Here is a 15,641-nt window from a genome sequence, read left to right on the forward strand (position 1 = left end):
TGCACGTGGAGAAGCAGCCTCCACATGGAGCGTTGCTGGGGCTCTTCCTCTAAGTCGTTGTCGTCCTCTTTTTTCTTAAAACTAGAGATATTGAAACTCATGTTCTCTGCACTGAGCCCTATCCCCAGACTTTTAATTTTATTTTAAAAGGGTCTTGCTAAGTTGCTGAGGCTGGCCTTGAACTTGCAATCCTCCTGCCTCATCCTCTAGCCAGGAGGAATTACAGGCCTGTGCCACTGCACCTGGCTTCTTCCTCTAGGTCTTCTTTTCTCCATTCCCCAAACAAATGCCATCTTGGTTTTATGAATCCCCTCTTAGGGCCAGCCCAGGCTTACAGGTCAGCCTATCCCAAAGGTTCACCCTCTGGAAAGTCAACCTTTGACTAACCAGTGCAATGGACACATGGGCCATCCCTGGGCACCCTACTTCTCATAGTCCCGCCTCCCTGGGTGACAGAGTCCATGGTCATTTGCTGTCTGAGTGAATACTCTACCCTCACATTATTTGCCACTGGACATGAGATAAAGGACAACCTCACTTGTAATTTTAGTGGTCATCTGATGATATCCAGGGTCTTTTGTTTGTTTCTTTTTATGGTCCTGGGTATTTATCCTACCAATGAGCTACATCCCCAGCCCATTTTATTTTTTAGTTTGAAACAGGTTCTGAGTTGCTGAGGCTGGCCTCAGATTTTTGGTCCTCCTACCTCAACCTCCCAACTTGCTGGGCTCTGACATTTCCTCTTACAGAAGAGGAAAAATGCTCCTTTGGTGTCAATACCTCATGTAATCATCCCACAGACACATACTGAGGGATCTGGGGCGGTGTACTTCCAGAAGGGAGGGAGGTGAAATGAATTCCAGAGGCCCCTTTACCAAACTCCTTGCTCTAACCTGCTTGTCTCTCTGCCCTACAGGTGGAAGTGCCCAAGCTGCTTCAGTAGGATCAGGCTGCTGGGCTCTGGTGCCAAGGCCATGACTGCCCTGGCTCACATCCCAGGGCTGCACAGACCCCACCCACCCCACTCTGGCTGACCTGCTGTGGTTGTCCCTGTTCTGCCATGGAAGAGCTCAAGGCCTGGGCCACACTCAAAGGAGGACGCCACATCTCCTGTCGCCTTCCTTTTCTTGTCTCTGAGGCTCTCCAAAAATTGCTTTGACACCTAGAGCTGAGGTTTCTGGACAAGAAGAGTCTTTTTTGTGCATCATGGAGAAGATGGCACTGCCCAGGACCTGTGTAGCTGGCATACTGCAAAAGGCCTATGATCCAGGAAAGATGTCCCCTGGGGACCACATATCCAGCCCCACTGCCCTTCAGGGCCAGGATCCAGGCCTCTGAGGAGCCCTTGGGGCAAAGCTGCTGGGCCAGTGGTACTCTGAGGGGCAATGGCAGAGGGATCGAGGGCACGGGAGTCCAAGGGGAGAGCAGGAAGGGCTGAGGACATGGCGGGCAGCTGGCCTGGATGGACAGTGCCTGGTGGGAGTGGGCTCCAGATGAGAGGAGAGGGACAGACAGCAGCTGGACCTGAAGGTTTGATGCCAAAGCAGACATTTTCCTCACACCCACCCGCTGCTGTAAAAATAGCTGTGTATCTGTTTTTGCATAAGATTTTGATAATATATACAGACCTTTAGCTGAGAGTCACTGTGCCTCGCCTCTGTCATGTACTACGGGTCCTGATGCTCACCCAGGACTCCCAGGAGGGCTCTAGAAGATCAGGTCCCCTGCTTCATCATCCAGTTGACCATGAACTCGGTTTACCACCTCAGAAAGCATAGCATGTGGGCAAGTCCAAGCTGTGGGCCTGGTTGTCCCAGGTCTGCTTCTGAGCCAGGCTTGCTGCCTGGATTCAGTGTCCAGAGCTGTTCTCGGGGTAACAGGGCAGAGCAGAGGACCGGGTCCTTGATGGCTGTATTAGGCATGTTCAGGGGATGCTCATTCCATGACTCTTCCTAACTGTGGGCTCAGGGCCAGCTCCCCACAGCAATCATAGGCCCAGGAAGGGAAGAGGAGGGACCACGTGGGAAGCAGCGCCCACACCAGACCCCAGGGTACACTCTCAGAAGGTGTGAGCTGAAGCTAAGCCTTTTCTCCCTGTGCCTGTTGGGTGCTTGGTACTAGCTAAATGCTTTGGATTGCTTTGGCTCATCCTTCAATTCTGTGAGGTGGATACCCATATTCTCTCCATTTTGCCCATAAAGTTTGAACCACAGAGATTAACGTCTATGATCACACAAATAAAAAAGGCAGAGAGCGCAGGTCTTTAGCCTCTAGAGCTCCTTCTGATAACAGATCCTCCTGCGCACCCCTTCCTCCAGTGAAATGACTGGTGATGGTATCTCAGGAAAGCACTAGAAACCTAATAGAACCAAACAATATCTCCCAATCGTAAGGCTTCAACAGAACCTGTCACCTTAGAACCCTTCCTACCAAACTTCAACGCGATTTAGTCAGAGAAAAAACCCACTCCCTTCTGTTTCCTTCCTCCGCGCTTCTGGCGGATTCTGCCCAGGCCTGGGATGATGTAATCGTTTCTCCGGTGCATCTGAACTTGATGCGGGGGCACAGCGCCATCTGGGGGTTGACAGCTTCCCACGTTCTCCCGCTGCTCCAGCACCGGGAAAGTGCTCTGGGGATCTGCAGAATACAACCTGGGACAGGAAAAGAAGATGGGCGGACGGGACGGGGAGCCTGCCCCACCCTACGGGACTGTTTCCGGGGTCCTCCTCGCGGTCTTGGAGGACCAAAGGAGAGCGCTAGGCACGCAGCAGACGCGTGCGCTCAGGACCTGTTCTGTTGCTGGAAGGGAACGGTACTCGCTAGGACCGCGTTTCTGCTGGTCATGCTCACACCGCCGCCCACCTGCTCGGTTCTCACGGGCAGTCACCGGCTTTCCCTCCCTAAAACCCAGGGGGGAAAGCTGGAGATGTTTTATCCTAACCCAGCGTATGAACTTCAAAGAAAGCAAATGACTTGTCCAAGTTGATGAATCCGGACTCAAAAGCAGGTCCCCTGACGACCAGTTCAGGAGAAGCGACGACTCAGCTCTGCAGCGCCTGCCTGTAGTCACTGTCCTCACGCCTCCGGTTCCACCCCGCCTGCCCCACACCTCCAGGAAAAGTGCCCATCCGACCCCTTCTGTCCCCAGGAAACTCCAGGGCTGGGACCAAGGGCTCCAGTCTGAGTCCGGATCTCCTCCTCACTCACTCCTCTTCAAGAAACAAAAGCTCTGGGCAAGTTTCACCCAGGAGCATGCTTCTGGAAGACCAAGATCGCCCCTCAGGGGCTGGAGAGCCGTACACTGCCCACTGCGGTTCTCAGCTCACTGGCTGTCTGCGGGAGGCCTGTCTCTGGTCAGCCCAAAGTCAGGCCGAGTGCCTCCTGGGCTGCAGGCCTTGCCCCCGCACCTGTGCCGCATCTCTGGGCTCCCTCCTCCAGCCCCTAGATCCTCCTCCCTCAGCCACCTCTGCTTTCACTACCAGCCCCCTTGAAGTTCTGCCTCTCTGCTCATTATTCTTTCGTGGGAATTTGTGGTTTTGCTTTTTGCAGTGCTGGGGGTCATATCCAGGGCCTCAGGCGGCGTTTTATTTGTTGTACTGGGGCTTGAGCCCTGGGGCTTGCTAGGGATGTGCATCCCCAGACCCAGAGGCATCATGTTTTGTGTAGAAACACCTCTCCCCATCTGGGCTTCCTAGACTTGTCCCCCTTAGAGCGCTCAGTGTTCCCTTGCAACCTAGCAAGATCCTATTCGCACCATGGGGGTACCCCAGTCCTTCAGGTCAGTGACCTTCCCAGCCCTTTTTATCTTTCTGGAGTGCCTGACTGGTTCTCAGGGGTGCTAGCTGAAGAACAAGGTGATGGGAAGGGACAGTGACAGCTCCGGGCTTCGCTCCACCCTGCTGGGCCTTTCTTACTCCCCTGATGATGAGCCTTTTGAGATGGGGTCAGAGGTTAACGTGCTTTGGGAGAGATGAAAAAGTATTTCCCTCATTTAAAGAACCCCAGTATGTGACAGGGTCCTCTGCTCAGAGCATGCAGAAGTCCCACTGTCAGGGTTTCTCCTTTTTTCTTGGAATTCTTACCTCCAATGTGTTGCACAGTTTAAACTGGGGATTGCCACACCTTCCACCTGCCTCCACTCTAAACTATAAAATAACTTCGCATGGGTCCCGGGCTGTTGACTCAAGGATAATTCATTCTGACTGTCATGGCCTTACATAAATTACACCATTTTCTCTGGGAAACTCAGAAGACTGATCCTGCACATCTCCTCTGCCTCCCAGCTTTGGAGTAGAGGAAGCTGGGCTCCAAACCTCAATGACCTGGTCATCCTCTCTCCTGCAGGGTGAAGGCAGAACCACTCTGTGGACCCTGCTGCCACCCCTTGGCCCCAGAGCAAAAGCAGATTTGCAGCTGGAGCCCAGGTCTGTCCCCCGTGTCTGGGTCAGGTCCAGGGAAACTTGTGAGCCCCTTGACGATCTCACTGAGAAGGGGGAAGCTGCGAATGCAGTGGGACAGAATTCTGCCTAAGCACATCACTGACCCTGGCCCCAGAGCCCTGGCCCAGGACTCCTGCCTTCCAGGCTGTGTGACAAGAGGTAATTCTCCAGAGTACGTGTGTGGCAGAGGGCCTGCAGCATGGTCAGCACAAAGGCCCTCTCCGGAGCCCAGCTGGGCTGCAGGAGCACAGGGTCTAACAGCCTGAGGGGTAGGGCAAGAGAGCAGGGCCTGTGGCCACACTGAGCTTCAGGAACTGGGAGGAAGGCACTGGGAAAATTGAGGGGACATTGGGTGGTGGTGGCTTTGCCAGACTGAGCTGACACTACCTCCACTTGAATTAAAAGCAATATGCCAGACTTAGTGGCACACACCTGGAATACCAGGGAGGTAGAGGCAGGAGAATTTCAAATTCAAGGCCAGCCTTGGCAACTTAATGAGACCCTGTCTCAAAATAAACTAGGAAGGACTGGGATGTAGTTCAGTGGTTAAGTGCCTCAATACCATCCAAAACAAAAACAAACAAAAACCCCTATAAAACTGGGCTGGCCAGTTTGGTAGTAGAGCATTTTCCTAGCATGTACGTGGCCCTGGGTTCCACCATTAAAAAAAAAAAAAAAATCTATAAATCTCCCTTCTCTGGTTCTGTCTCCAGAAAAGTCTTGAGAACACAAGAAAGCCAGAGGCACAGCAGGGGAAGATGGCCAGACAGCTCCAGGTACCTGCTGCCCCTCCCAGATTGCCTCTTACAAGCAGCCTTCATGGGAGAGGGGGAAACAAGGTCACATCCCTCACTGCGTGGCTCAGTGGGGGCTCTGACATGGGCCTGGGGGACCTGACATCTTCAGGGTCCCTTGATGACCAAGCAGCTGACAGAAGCACCCTGCTCCAGTCTCATGGATGCCATCATCCCTCCATTTGGCTCCTAGTCCTAGGACTTCTGATCAGGAAGGAAAGACAGACTCAGTTCCATTTACGTAATATTTCACCCTTATGACAGCGGTGAGGTGTTATTCAAGTTCCACAGTTGAGGACACTGGGGCATGTAGACCTTCAGAGACATGCTCAAGGTTTAGGAGTGGGGTCTGAATTTGAATCTACGTGGATGGGGGAGGTGCCTTTGCACAGTTGATAGCGTCTCGGGTGTTCCAGAGGTCTGAACCCGGACAGCAAATCTCTGCAATGCAAGTGAGGACCTGCTTTAAAGCTGCCACCAGATCCACCTCACTGGCTTTGGGACCCAGCTCAAGGACCCCTCAGCCTGGGGTGGCTCTGCCTGGGATGGGCCCAGCGGTGCTAACGGAAGATGTGGATGGGCCCAAGGATGCCACCAACAAGATTTACACCTTTACAGTTTTAATCCAGCAGGCCACAGCCCTGGCCAGTGGGGCAGCCATAGACAGGGGCTACTGCCAGTTGTTGATGGAGCCTCCCATGGTCCCCACCCCAGCCCAAAGTGGGCAAACTGCAGGGTCCCTACCTTTTTGGTTGGGATCCCAGGAACAGAAGGACTACTTGTAAGCAGGGGCTATGACCCAGCTTGTCATTCATCTCTCCTCCTTGCCCCTAGTGAAAACAGTCCACCAGTCCCAAGCCCTCCCCATCACCCCTCATTCATGGCTGAGTTCCAGTTCAACTCCTGTTCCACTCCTCTGGGGCTCTGTCCTTGGTGGGGCCCAGGGTTTGGCTTGGTGTGGGGCCTGGTGACTAGAAGACCTGTGCCATCCCCAGGGCTGGATGCAGGTACAGGATGGAGCATCTCCCGAAGTTGGTATCTTTGAAGGGGCAGCAGAGACATGGCTGGTTCTTCAGGCTCCTGGGTAAGAGGGCTGTGGTGGCATATAGGGGGGAGGGGCTGAAAATCAAGAAGACAGGACGAGGGTCAGTGAGGTCACAGGACAGGAAGTGAAACTCCTCCCCCCAGAGTATGAAGGATCCATGGGGAGGAGCTGGTCTGGAGGTTTCCAGCTAGAGGTGGAGGAAGTCTGGGAGAGGGAATCCCCAGTGAGAGGCAAGGGAGGTTCTGGAGAGAGCTCAGGGGCACACTGGATCAGGGGCTCCAGGTTGCTCACTTACCAGCAGGGTTGTAGATTGGGGGCCCAGCTGGGTAGAGAGGATACTGGGGAGCAGGACCACTAGGCGGATACATGAAGCCAGGCTGTGGGGGTGCAGGGCCAGCTTTGGGGTCCGGGGGATATGGATATACTGGCTGCACTGGGATGCCTGTCATTGGAATCTCCTGCCCTATATGGGGGACAATGATTAGCATTCAGAGTCCCACCTCCCAAGAGAAGCCTCTGATCCCTACCCAGGAAACCAGATAGGCACCCTGGGGCTGACCCTCTAGCAGGCTCCAGGCTGGTCACCTGTGGCCTTTGTCTCCCAAACCCTGCTTAACAGAGTTGAGTAGGGGGCTGCACACATGGCGCTCCTGGTCAACCTGTATTTTGCAAGATGGCTCCCCTAAGCAGGTGTCAGAGGCCTCATGAACTGGGTAGATGGGCAGGGAAATGCCCCACTTAGCCATGACCAGGCAGCTCCAGGAGCTGGCATCTGATGTCCATCACAGCTGCCACTAAGGGGGTCCTCCCCAAGTCCTTCCCTTCCATACCAATCTCCCACATGGTGTCACTATCCCCATGTCATTCAAAGTTGGACAAACACACAGTCACATGCAACACTCAGACACACATTCCACTGTACACTGGAGCACACCCAATCGATGCTCACCACTTACAGACCACATCCTATGCTCTTCCTGAGTCTCTTGCGTACACAGACCTACAGTGCACTCCCCGCTGTTGACAGACTGCACTACTGTGCACAGCTGAATATTCATGTTTATGCACCAACATGGACACAGTCCCACATTCCCACATGCGCCAGGCACATTCTAATTCTCATGGGCTTACAAGTGTGTTTCCAGGTTTACTCACTGCCAGGAGAATTCATACAGAAACGCACACCACCGCAGAATTCATTAATCCTTGACCTCTCTGGTGCCCACCATGGGGCTCAGCCCAGCCTACCTCACGTCCATTTTGCCCAATAATGTGCATACCTTCAAATGGGCTCTGGAGCTGCTGGCGGCGTCGGTACAGGTAGCAACAGGAACAGAGGAAGCAGCAGATGGTGGTAGCAACCACAGCAACAAATAGGATCACAGCAGAGGCGATGCCTGCTATGGTCTTGGGACTTTAGACAAAGAACAGGCCCGCTCACCTTCCAACACTTGCAGGAGGGAGTCCTCATCATGCTGGCTCCAACTCCTGGCCAGCAGGGGGCTACAGCATGCTAAGATTTGGGGTTCCTTGCGGGATTCTGCCCAGTCCTGTGGAGTAGATCTTAGGGACCTCCATTTCCCAGAAGGCTATGCTGCTTGGTTGGCTAGTGTGAGGCATGCTGGGATTTGTAGTGTGCCCCTCCCCCAGGGCTTTTACATATACAACTTAATTGATTAGACTTACATGTTAGCCGTTAAAGCGGCCTTAGGAAATAAGCTACAGCGGTTTCGTTTTTTCTAACCTCACTTCAGACAATCTCCTTACATCTGTTCTATACATTCGCAGTCACCTTCAAGAGGGAGTTTGAATACCACTAATTTGGGGCTGAGGAATAGCTCAGTGGTAGTGTGCTTTAGGCTCAAGGTTGGGTTTCATTTCCAGCATCACAAAAAAGAAAACCACTAATTTTGGCAGTCCCTTTATTTTATGTAGCGGAAACAATGATCCACAGAGAGCAAGTGTCTTTCCCCAATCAAGAAGTAAGAAGTAGCCCTGGAAATCAAACCCAAGCCTCTAGCCTTTTTACCAGAGCATCCGCGAAGCTGCACTGCTCTGGTGCTAACCCTGAACAGTAGCTCCGCAGGATCCGGGAGGACCAAGAGGACCGATCCAGAAGGAACCTGAAACACTCGCCCCAGCCCAAGCCTGTGACGCTAACAAGCCTTTCTGGAGTTCCCACATCAGCCCTAACCAGCCAGCTGTGTCTCCAAGCTGAAGTCCTGGTGACTCCAGTGAGCTAAGAATGTGGAGGTGCACAAAGGCAGAAGGCAGGAGGCCTGTTGAGAGGATGGAGAAGGGGATCCGGGAGAGGGGACAGGCGGGAGCTCACCTGAAGGCCAGGCAGTGCTTCTGTTGCCTCTCGGTGATAAGCAAGGTCAGGTCCCTGCAGCAGTACCGCTGGTAGCAAGTCCCGCAGCAGAAGGTGAAGAACTCGCAGTTAAAGCCCGGATGCCAGGAGCCATTCCGGTCCAGGTACCACAGGCAGTCCTCGCCGGCCAGCGCTGCGGGCAGGGGTGGGGGCGCCAGTGGCCACCCGGCCAGTTCAACTCCACCGCCCTTAGCCCCACGCCCCTATGGTCTCCAGCCCCCTGGCTCCCGGAAGCTAGGGTTAACTCTTGTCCCCACCTGAGGGTCTCAGCTTCGGAACCCCGGAGGCCTCTCCCTGAAGCGGAGCCCGGTGCCCAGGGCCAGTGCCCACCGCCCAACCTCCCGGCGCTGTCTCCCTCGCTGGGAACCCCGCAGGATCCAGGGCGCGCCGACAGCCCGAGGGTCTCCAGGGAGCCGGGGCCGCGGCCCGGGGTCGGCTCCTCCCCTTCCCCGCCTCATCCCACCCACCCGCGCCCCGCTTGCCCTCCCTTACCCAGGGGAGCCCCCAGCACCAAGAGGGCGATCGCGGCGAGCGGCGCGGCCCCGCGGAGCCCCGCGGGCGGCATGGCGGAGCTTGAGCGCGGCCAGGGCCCGGCCGCCCAGAAAAGGGACCGCAGGAGGAAAAGCCGGCCCGCGGGAGCTGCGGCGGGCCCTGCCCGCGGCCAGGCCCGGGCTCCTCTCCCACCTCCTCGGGGGCGGGCCCAGGCGCCCCGCCTGCGGCAACCCAGCCCGCGCCGCAGGCGCACCGCCCAGGGGCCCACCCACCGCGACGCCCACCCAGCCCGGCTCCGGAGCCCGGCCCCCTTCACCCTGTCGCTGGCACCGCAGTGGCTCCTGCCGTCGGAGCCACCATGGGCACAGCTGGCAGCTGAGCTCTACAGCCAGGGAGGCCTGGCTGTGTCCTGGGCCCGCCCTCCGCCTGAGTCCAATCATCATCTCGGACCCTAGAAGCCCTGATCCTGGTGCCACCTCCGAATGTCCAGCACATGGGCCAACCCTGGAGGGGCAGTACCGGACCTTCCCTTGTGCGGGACGTCCTCTGCCCTAGTGTCCAGTCCGGGACGTCCTGCGGGCGGAGTAGAGGGGAAGAGGCTGGAGTCACCCCGCCCCCGTTCTCCGAACACAGGCACCCATTGAAAGGCAATTCAGAGAAGCTTTGTCCCCAAGGGTGCCCACAGGCCTGGACACTGGCAGCTGCGCTGGTTCCCTGAGATGGCCCTTCCCCCTCTGAATGGACAGCGCTCTCACCATGGCCTCACCAGCATGAATGGCAGGTCCATGGATGGGGCCTGTCAGTTAAACACTCTTCACAGTGAAAACCCTTTTCAGGGAGCAGGTCTGCAAAATCACTGCACTACCAAGAGAGCCTGAGGAAGGCCACGGTTAACTACAGGTGAGGACAGTGTTCAGGGTGGGGGAAGTCAGTCTCCCAACACCAATGACTGTGTTCAGAGCTTGCAAGAGCTTCCCTGACTGGAAACTACCCATCAAACCTACCTAATCCCCTCCACGTACAGCCCTTCCACACTTGAACATCTAATTTACCTCATCTGATCTTTCCACAACTCCATGAGCTAAACCTGGTTGGTAGATGTTATTATTAATTCCATTTATAAACAGAGAAACTAGGACTAAATAAGCAAAAAGACCTGCTTCAGGTAATACAGCCAGTAAATGGTGGCGGCAGTATCAAGACACAAGTCTTCTAGATCAGGGTGGGTCCTTTAATCCCAGTAGCAAATGGTGCAGCCTTTCTGACGTACTGGGGTGAGGGCGGCAGGGCAAGTCATGGAAGGCTCAGAAGAATCGGAATAGGTTAGGGAAGGCAGTGGGGGCAGGGGTGGCCCCACCCCTGACCTCCATGGGCCCAGGTACATTCCCCTGGGAGAACTGGAATAAGAGAGAACAACTTCCTGCCTTAGGAAGCTGCCAGCGGGCCAATGGGCTGACAAGAATATGAACTCACACAGGACACAGTTGTAATTGCAGTGGCCAGGGACAAAGAGACACATTTTAGAACTCACTGCCACCTACACAGTGTACCCATGGCTATCTGTCTCCTCTTTGCTACACCAGGAACTCCATGAACACAGGATCGTGTGGCCGTGTTCACTTATTCCCCAGTCCTGGCCACATGTGGGTGGTTGTTGGTTAATGACCCTCAGAAGAAAGGTCATCTCTCCTGTCCAAGGTTAACTCTCCAGGTGTGCTCTTGACCTCATCTGATCTGTCTCTACATTATTCCTTCTTTTGGAGGTCTTCAGTTTCTTCCTCCTTACCAGCTATTTTTCCCTAGGAAAATGAAAACTCAAGTCTTTCTTGTTAAAAGATAAAAATGAAATCCCGTGCTTCCTGACATTCACTCCTGTCTAACTACTTTTCTGCTGTTCTCCTTTTCTCTCCAAGCTAGTGTTCCCCTAGGTTGGTTGGCACTGGTTGACACTTCAGCTCATGATGACACCTAGCTCTCACCAACATCATCAGTGATTTTCCAGCTACAAAATTCTAGGTAATACAACTAAAAAGAATAAATAATTTTTTTTTAATTCTAGGGAAAAAATTCAGTCCATGAGCTCATCCCATTGTAAAGATGAGGAAACTGGATTGGAAGGAGTTAATTCTTCCAGCTCACACTGCTGTTGGACTTTCTCAGGTCCTTGGTCTCTACCACCTGTCCTATTTACAAGTCTCAAAGGCTTAGGGCTGTGTGTTTCTGAGTATGTACTCCAGGAAACTATGATGCCCATCCTTATCCCTAGCAGAAGTCTGCACGGCTAGTCAGGATGTCTGGAATTGGGGAAACCAGGAGGAGGAGGAGAAGAGCTGGGATCATACCTGTGAACCAGTTTGGGCTGGCCTGGGGCTGTAGTCCGAGTGCTCTACGGAGTCACCTCTCTCCTGAGTTGTAAGACCAGTTCAGGGTCCCCCAGCTCCTTCCATTATCCTCCCCATGGAGCCTGGGATCCAGCCTGAAATTTGCTGAGCTCCTCCTGACCCTCCCTGGCCCTGGACCCTAGGGCCTCCATTCCTGAGGCTTCTGTCTTACCCTGCTAATCTGGCCAGCAAGGCTCTTGTCTTCTGTCTGGCTGTGGTAGTTTGATTTGAGCTGCTCTGAGATAAGGAAATTCCCTTCTCCTAATTCCTGCCTCTGGTCAGTTTGTTCTTTCTCCAGAAGAGCAACCAGGCTACCCTCCTCCTGGCTGGGCCTCTGGCAACCCAACCTTGTGCACAGGTTACCATACATTTCTTCCCACCACAGGACCCTACAGTCCTTCCTTCTGTCCGAGTTAATCTGTCACGTCCTCCCTAGAGAGACTTGGATATCGTCTCCTTGCAGTACACAGCTGGGAGAGCACCAGGAACTTGGCTAAGGTCTTATGGCTGAGCTGGGGACTGAAGGTCTTCTGCTTCCACTGCTCCAGCATAAACAAACATCTCTCCTCAACCAGAACGTTCTTCCTGGTGTCTAATCTTTCTTGCTATAAACGACTGGGTCTCCTGTGTTTGTTCTCTTGGTAGGAAGGACCTGGGGGTGAAGAGTAGGTGAAGGACAGTGGGGATCAGCCTCCCTGCCACCTGCCATTGGTAAGAGGGGTCACTCTTTCCCCAGGAGTTTTTACCATGCCTTGGCAGGAGTGCCTCTCTGTATGCCAGGCTCTGGCTCTTTTGCAACATGCCCAGTAGTTTGGGCAGAACCAAGGCAGCAAGACAGGAGGGGGTGGCCAGGCTGGCTTGGGTGGCAGGTGTGAGCAGCCCCCTTTTCAGGCACACCCTGGTGGCTGTGGGGGCAGCAGTCCTAGGCAGCCAGGACCTGGCCTCAGGAGTCTGGCTCAGGCTCATTGTGGGGCGTATGGGGAAGGCCAGGTTATCTTTAAATGGCATCTTACTCAGTCTGTAGCTCTGCCAGCTGGGCAGGGTGGGGGCAGACAAATGTTATTTTGGGAACTGAGGATAAGAGAGGAAGAAGGCTGTTTACAGCTCTCCTGTCTGTCCCTACTCCCTCTCCTGGGAAGAGTTTGGGGCCATAGGCCTCAATGCTCCAGCTGGCCCTTCTTGCCCTGGAGCCTGTTTCTAGCTTCGTTTTACCATCTATACAGGTAAGAACTGTTGAATTTACAGAGGTCCAGGGTCTTTCTGTCAGATCAGTTGAATAAAGACAGGCTTCTGTGTTGAGAATTCTATTAGACTTGAGGTTAGACTAATAGCTAAAATTACTACTTACTATGAGGCAATACTACAAAGTACTTTGTATCGTATTGACTTTATTTAAAGTTCACAATCATTCCATGAAACAGATACTAATATTATACCTGTTTTGTGAATTAGGAAGTGGAGACAGAAAATTTAAATAGCTCCCAAAGTCACCTAGCTGGTAAATGACAGGATTCAATCCTAGTTGGGTTCCAGAGCCCGAGCTCTGAACCACTAACTAGGTGAGTCCTGCTTTGCCTCTTCCTGGCTCTGCAAGTTTGGTGAAACCACTCAACCCCTCTGGTCTTGGTTTCCTCATATGGAAATAAACTATGCTTCAATCGAATCTTCTAGAATCCCCAAGTCAGAGTTAACAGAAGCTCTGACCCAATCTGTCTCTCCCTGCTCAATGGGAAAAGAGCTATTCAAGTTCACATAGCAGGGCACCGGCAACTGGCCTTGCTTCTGTGCTTTTGCTAGTGAAACTCTGTCAGGGACGAGGAAGGGAGCTGGAGAAGGGTACGAGGTCAGGTGTGACTTTGCAATCACAAAGTCAAGTGTGGAAGAAATATTTTTTGACTGAAATAAATTAGGCTGATTCTCTATCCTACTACTGTTACGGATGAAAAAACCTAGACAAACCCTCTAACTTCACTTGCTTAGCTGACTTAAAAATCACTCATTTTGGAGGTCACACAGGTGGGCAATATAGTGTCAGTTTCCCACTAGCTTTGCTGTACACGACATGCCTTTGCCGTGTGGGTTTTGATAACGGTTGCCCAGGTTACGCTTTGTGCCTGAATGTTTTGCTTCACTTGGGTCTGCGGAGGTCCAGTGTAACTGGAATGGGATGAAAATGGTAGTCATCGCTCCTTTTGTGGTGTCTGTCTTCTTTTTTTGCCTTAACCTTTGGATCAGATTTTGCTTAGCTCTGCATGTAGACATATTTGATCATGTGAAAAATGTTTCATCCAAAATTAACACAGGGTTAACTTGACCTAGGCTTGCCTAGACTTTCCCGCTTCAAAGCTAAAGACACCTACCAGTTGCCATGATGGGAAAGACCACACCATGAAAGAAAAAAAGTGGCATCTGAGTTCCTAGAAGAAATCCACGTATTCTACCTTCCCTTTATTAGCCTTCCTCCCCCTCATCATCCTATCCTATATGGTAATCCTCAGCCCTCTTGGAGTTGAGAAGCTGATTTGTGAGCAATGCACCCTCTTCTCCATTCTTTGACCACTGAATAAAGTCTTTTTTCCAACACTCATCTCTGGGACATTGGTTTTTCTGTGGGATGAACTTCTGAACCTGGATTTGGTATCATTTACTTCCCCTTTCAGGATTATGAAAGGTCCTGGGGTCCCACGAAGTATAAAATACTGGTCTGTCTAGGCCTTAGTCCACACTGGATCTGCTGACACTGGTTCTGCTCATCAGCCTGCAAGCCCGTGCACAGAGGCCTTTGCAGGGACTCCATGCAGTCTTCTTCCCAGAATTTCCTCACCAGGTGTTCTGCCAGGACCAGAGCAGGGTTCTCACCACTCGTAGGCCCTACAGATTTTTCTGCCCTCTACTTGTCTTTTGTCTCCTTTGTTTTTCTCTCCCCCTCTTCTTCCTGGACCCTGAGCCCAATCTCAGTTCATAAGAGCTCTCACCAAGGGTCCAGGGTATGGCTTCCCTCAAATCATGCTGTAAAAACAGCTAAGGCAAGGAACTGTGAAGAACTCACATACATTCTTGGATGAGTGGAGGAAAAAACACCTAGTGAAAAATATATCAATGATTTATGTCATCACTTAGCCACAGAAAAACTGCTTGAATGGCGGGAGCTGGGGCTGCCATATTACTGTCCTGTTCCCCAGGTAGCTGCAGCCCCTTCTTCAGAGTCAGCCTCCCAAAGGCTCACCACGACCCCGATTTAGCAGCAACAGCATCTGTCAAGCTGAACTGAGTCACAGTCAAATTCAGCCAGGGAGTCTGAGTCAAATGAAGCTCCCAGCTCTGGGGGTGGAGGGTAGGAGGGGACACTTCTCACCATTTCAGGTGTTTTCATCAAGTCAGCTTTAATTCTAACCACAACCCAGTGAGGTAGGTATTAGTTCTTCATTGTACAGATGAAGAAACCAAGGCTTAGAGGGGATGTCACCTGCTTCCATTCCCAGCTATGTCATCATGCCAAGTTAAAACAACGTAAGACTTGAAGGGACATCCTGGACCTTCTGGCCAGGCCTCATAGTTTTTCTTCCCACAGCAATTTGCTACAAAATCATGTATTCCACACACAGGCATGAGACCTTTCAAAATTTACAATTTTAGGAAACCAGTACTAATGCCCTCCTTTTCTCACCTCATCAAAAAAGGAAAAATATTGGAACGTGAGATTCTTTGTTAGATGATGTTGACCTATCCCATCTGTCAGGGAAAGATAAACAGTTCACAAAATTTGGAATTTTATTAACAATTACTTTTGGCTGCTTTGCTGCTAGAATCCTGGTAAAATATTAAGACCTAGTCTAAATCCCTGTGAGAATGAGAGCTTTTTCCATGAGAGATATGACAGCTACTTGAATGTCCAGCCTCCGGTTGGGCACTTCTGCTGATGGGGAGAAACGCACTGTAACCTTGCAAGACAACCCACTGCGTCCCCGATCAGTTAAGAAGCCCCACTGATGCTACCTGCTGACATTTCACTAATCCCTTTCTTCCACTCCAGCCCGCTAGCTGAGACCAGGCTCTGGGATCTCCCACCTGGAGCTGCTACCAGACTCCATTTCTACCTCCCTTCTCCCTCCTTTTCCA

General features: G+C 52.6%; 2 protein-coding genes and 1 long non-coding RNA gene across 3 annotated transcripts in view; 2 read left to right on the plus strand and 1 right to left on the minus strand.

Moving 5' to 3' along the window:
* Positions 1-1,640, plus strand: part of Lmod1 (leiomodin 1) — a 40,963-nt gene extending 39,323 nt beyond the window's left edge. Inside the window, exon 3 of the mRNA XM_047521357.1 lies at positions 917-1,640. Coding sequence (XP_047377313.1) covers positions 917-943 — 27 coding nt within the window. The 3' untranslated portion in view covers positions 944-1,640. The remainder of the gene's footprint in view (positions 1-916) is intronic.
* A 3,833-nt stretch (positions 1,641-5,473) lies between these two features.
* On the minus strand, positions 5,474-9,501 carry Shisa4 (shisa family member 4). The gene is made up of 5 exons (XM_047519735.1): positions 9,142-9,501; positions 8,611-8,782; positions 7,559-7,692; positions 6,574-6,741; positions 5,474-6,352 (listed from the first exon to the last, which is right to left on the minus strand). The coding sequence occupies exons 1-5, from the start codon at positions 9,212-9,214 to the stop codon at positions 6,306-6,308; spliced, it is 594 nt and encodes a 197-aa protein (XP_047375691.1). The 5' UTR covers positions 9,215-9,501; the 3' UTR covers positions 5,474-6,305.
* A 2,683-nt stretch (positions 9,502-12,184) lies between these two features.
* Positions 12,185-14,109, plus strand: LOC124961601 (uncharacterized). Its single transcript, XR_007104299.1, has 2 exons — positions 12,185-12,745; positions 13,842-14,109. It is a non-coding gene; the product is annotated as an uncharacterized LOC124961601 (long non-coding RNA).
* Positions 14,110-15,641: the final 1,532 nt, after the last annotated feature.

Source organism: Sciurus carolinensis, chromosome 12, assembly GCF_902686445.1.
Source record: "Sciurus carolinensis chromosome 12, mSciCar1.2, whole genome shotgun sequence".
Lineage (NCBI taxonomy): Eukaryota > Metazoa > Chordata > Mammalia > Rodentia > Sciuridae > Sciurus > Sciurus carolinensis.

Bases quoted from the DNA above. Each gene is read 5' to 3' on its own strand.
- Shisa4 (XM_047519735.1), bottom strand. From the start codon at position 9,214: ATGCCGCCCGCGGGGCTCCGCGGGGCCGCGCCGCTCGCCGCGATCGCC. The intron at 7,693-8,610 runs GTGAGCTCCCGC...CTTTGTCTAAAG, and splicing joins AAGCACTGCCTGGCCTTCAG to TCCCAAGACCATAGCAGGCA. The intron at 6,353-6,573 runs GTAAGTGAGCAA...CTTGATTTTCAG, and splicing joins CCCAATCTACAACCCTGCTG to CCCCTCCCCCCTATATGCCA.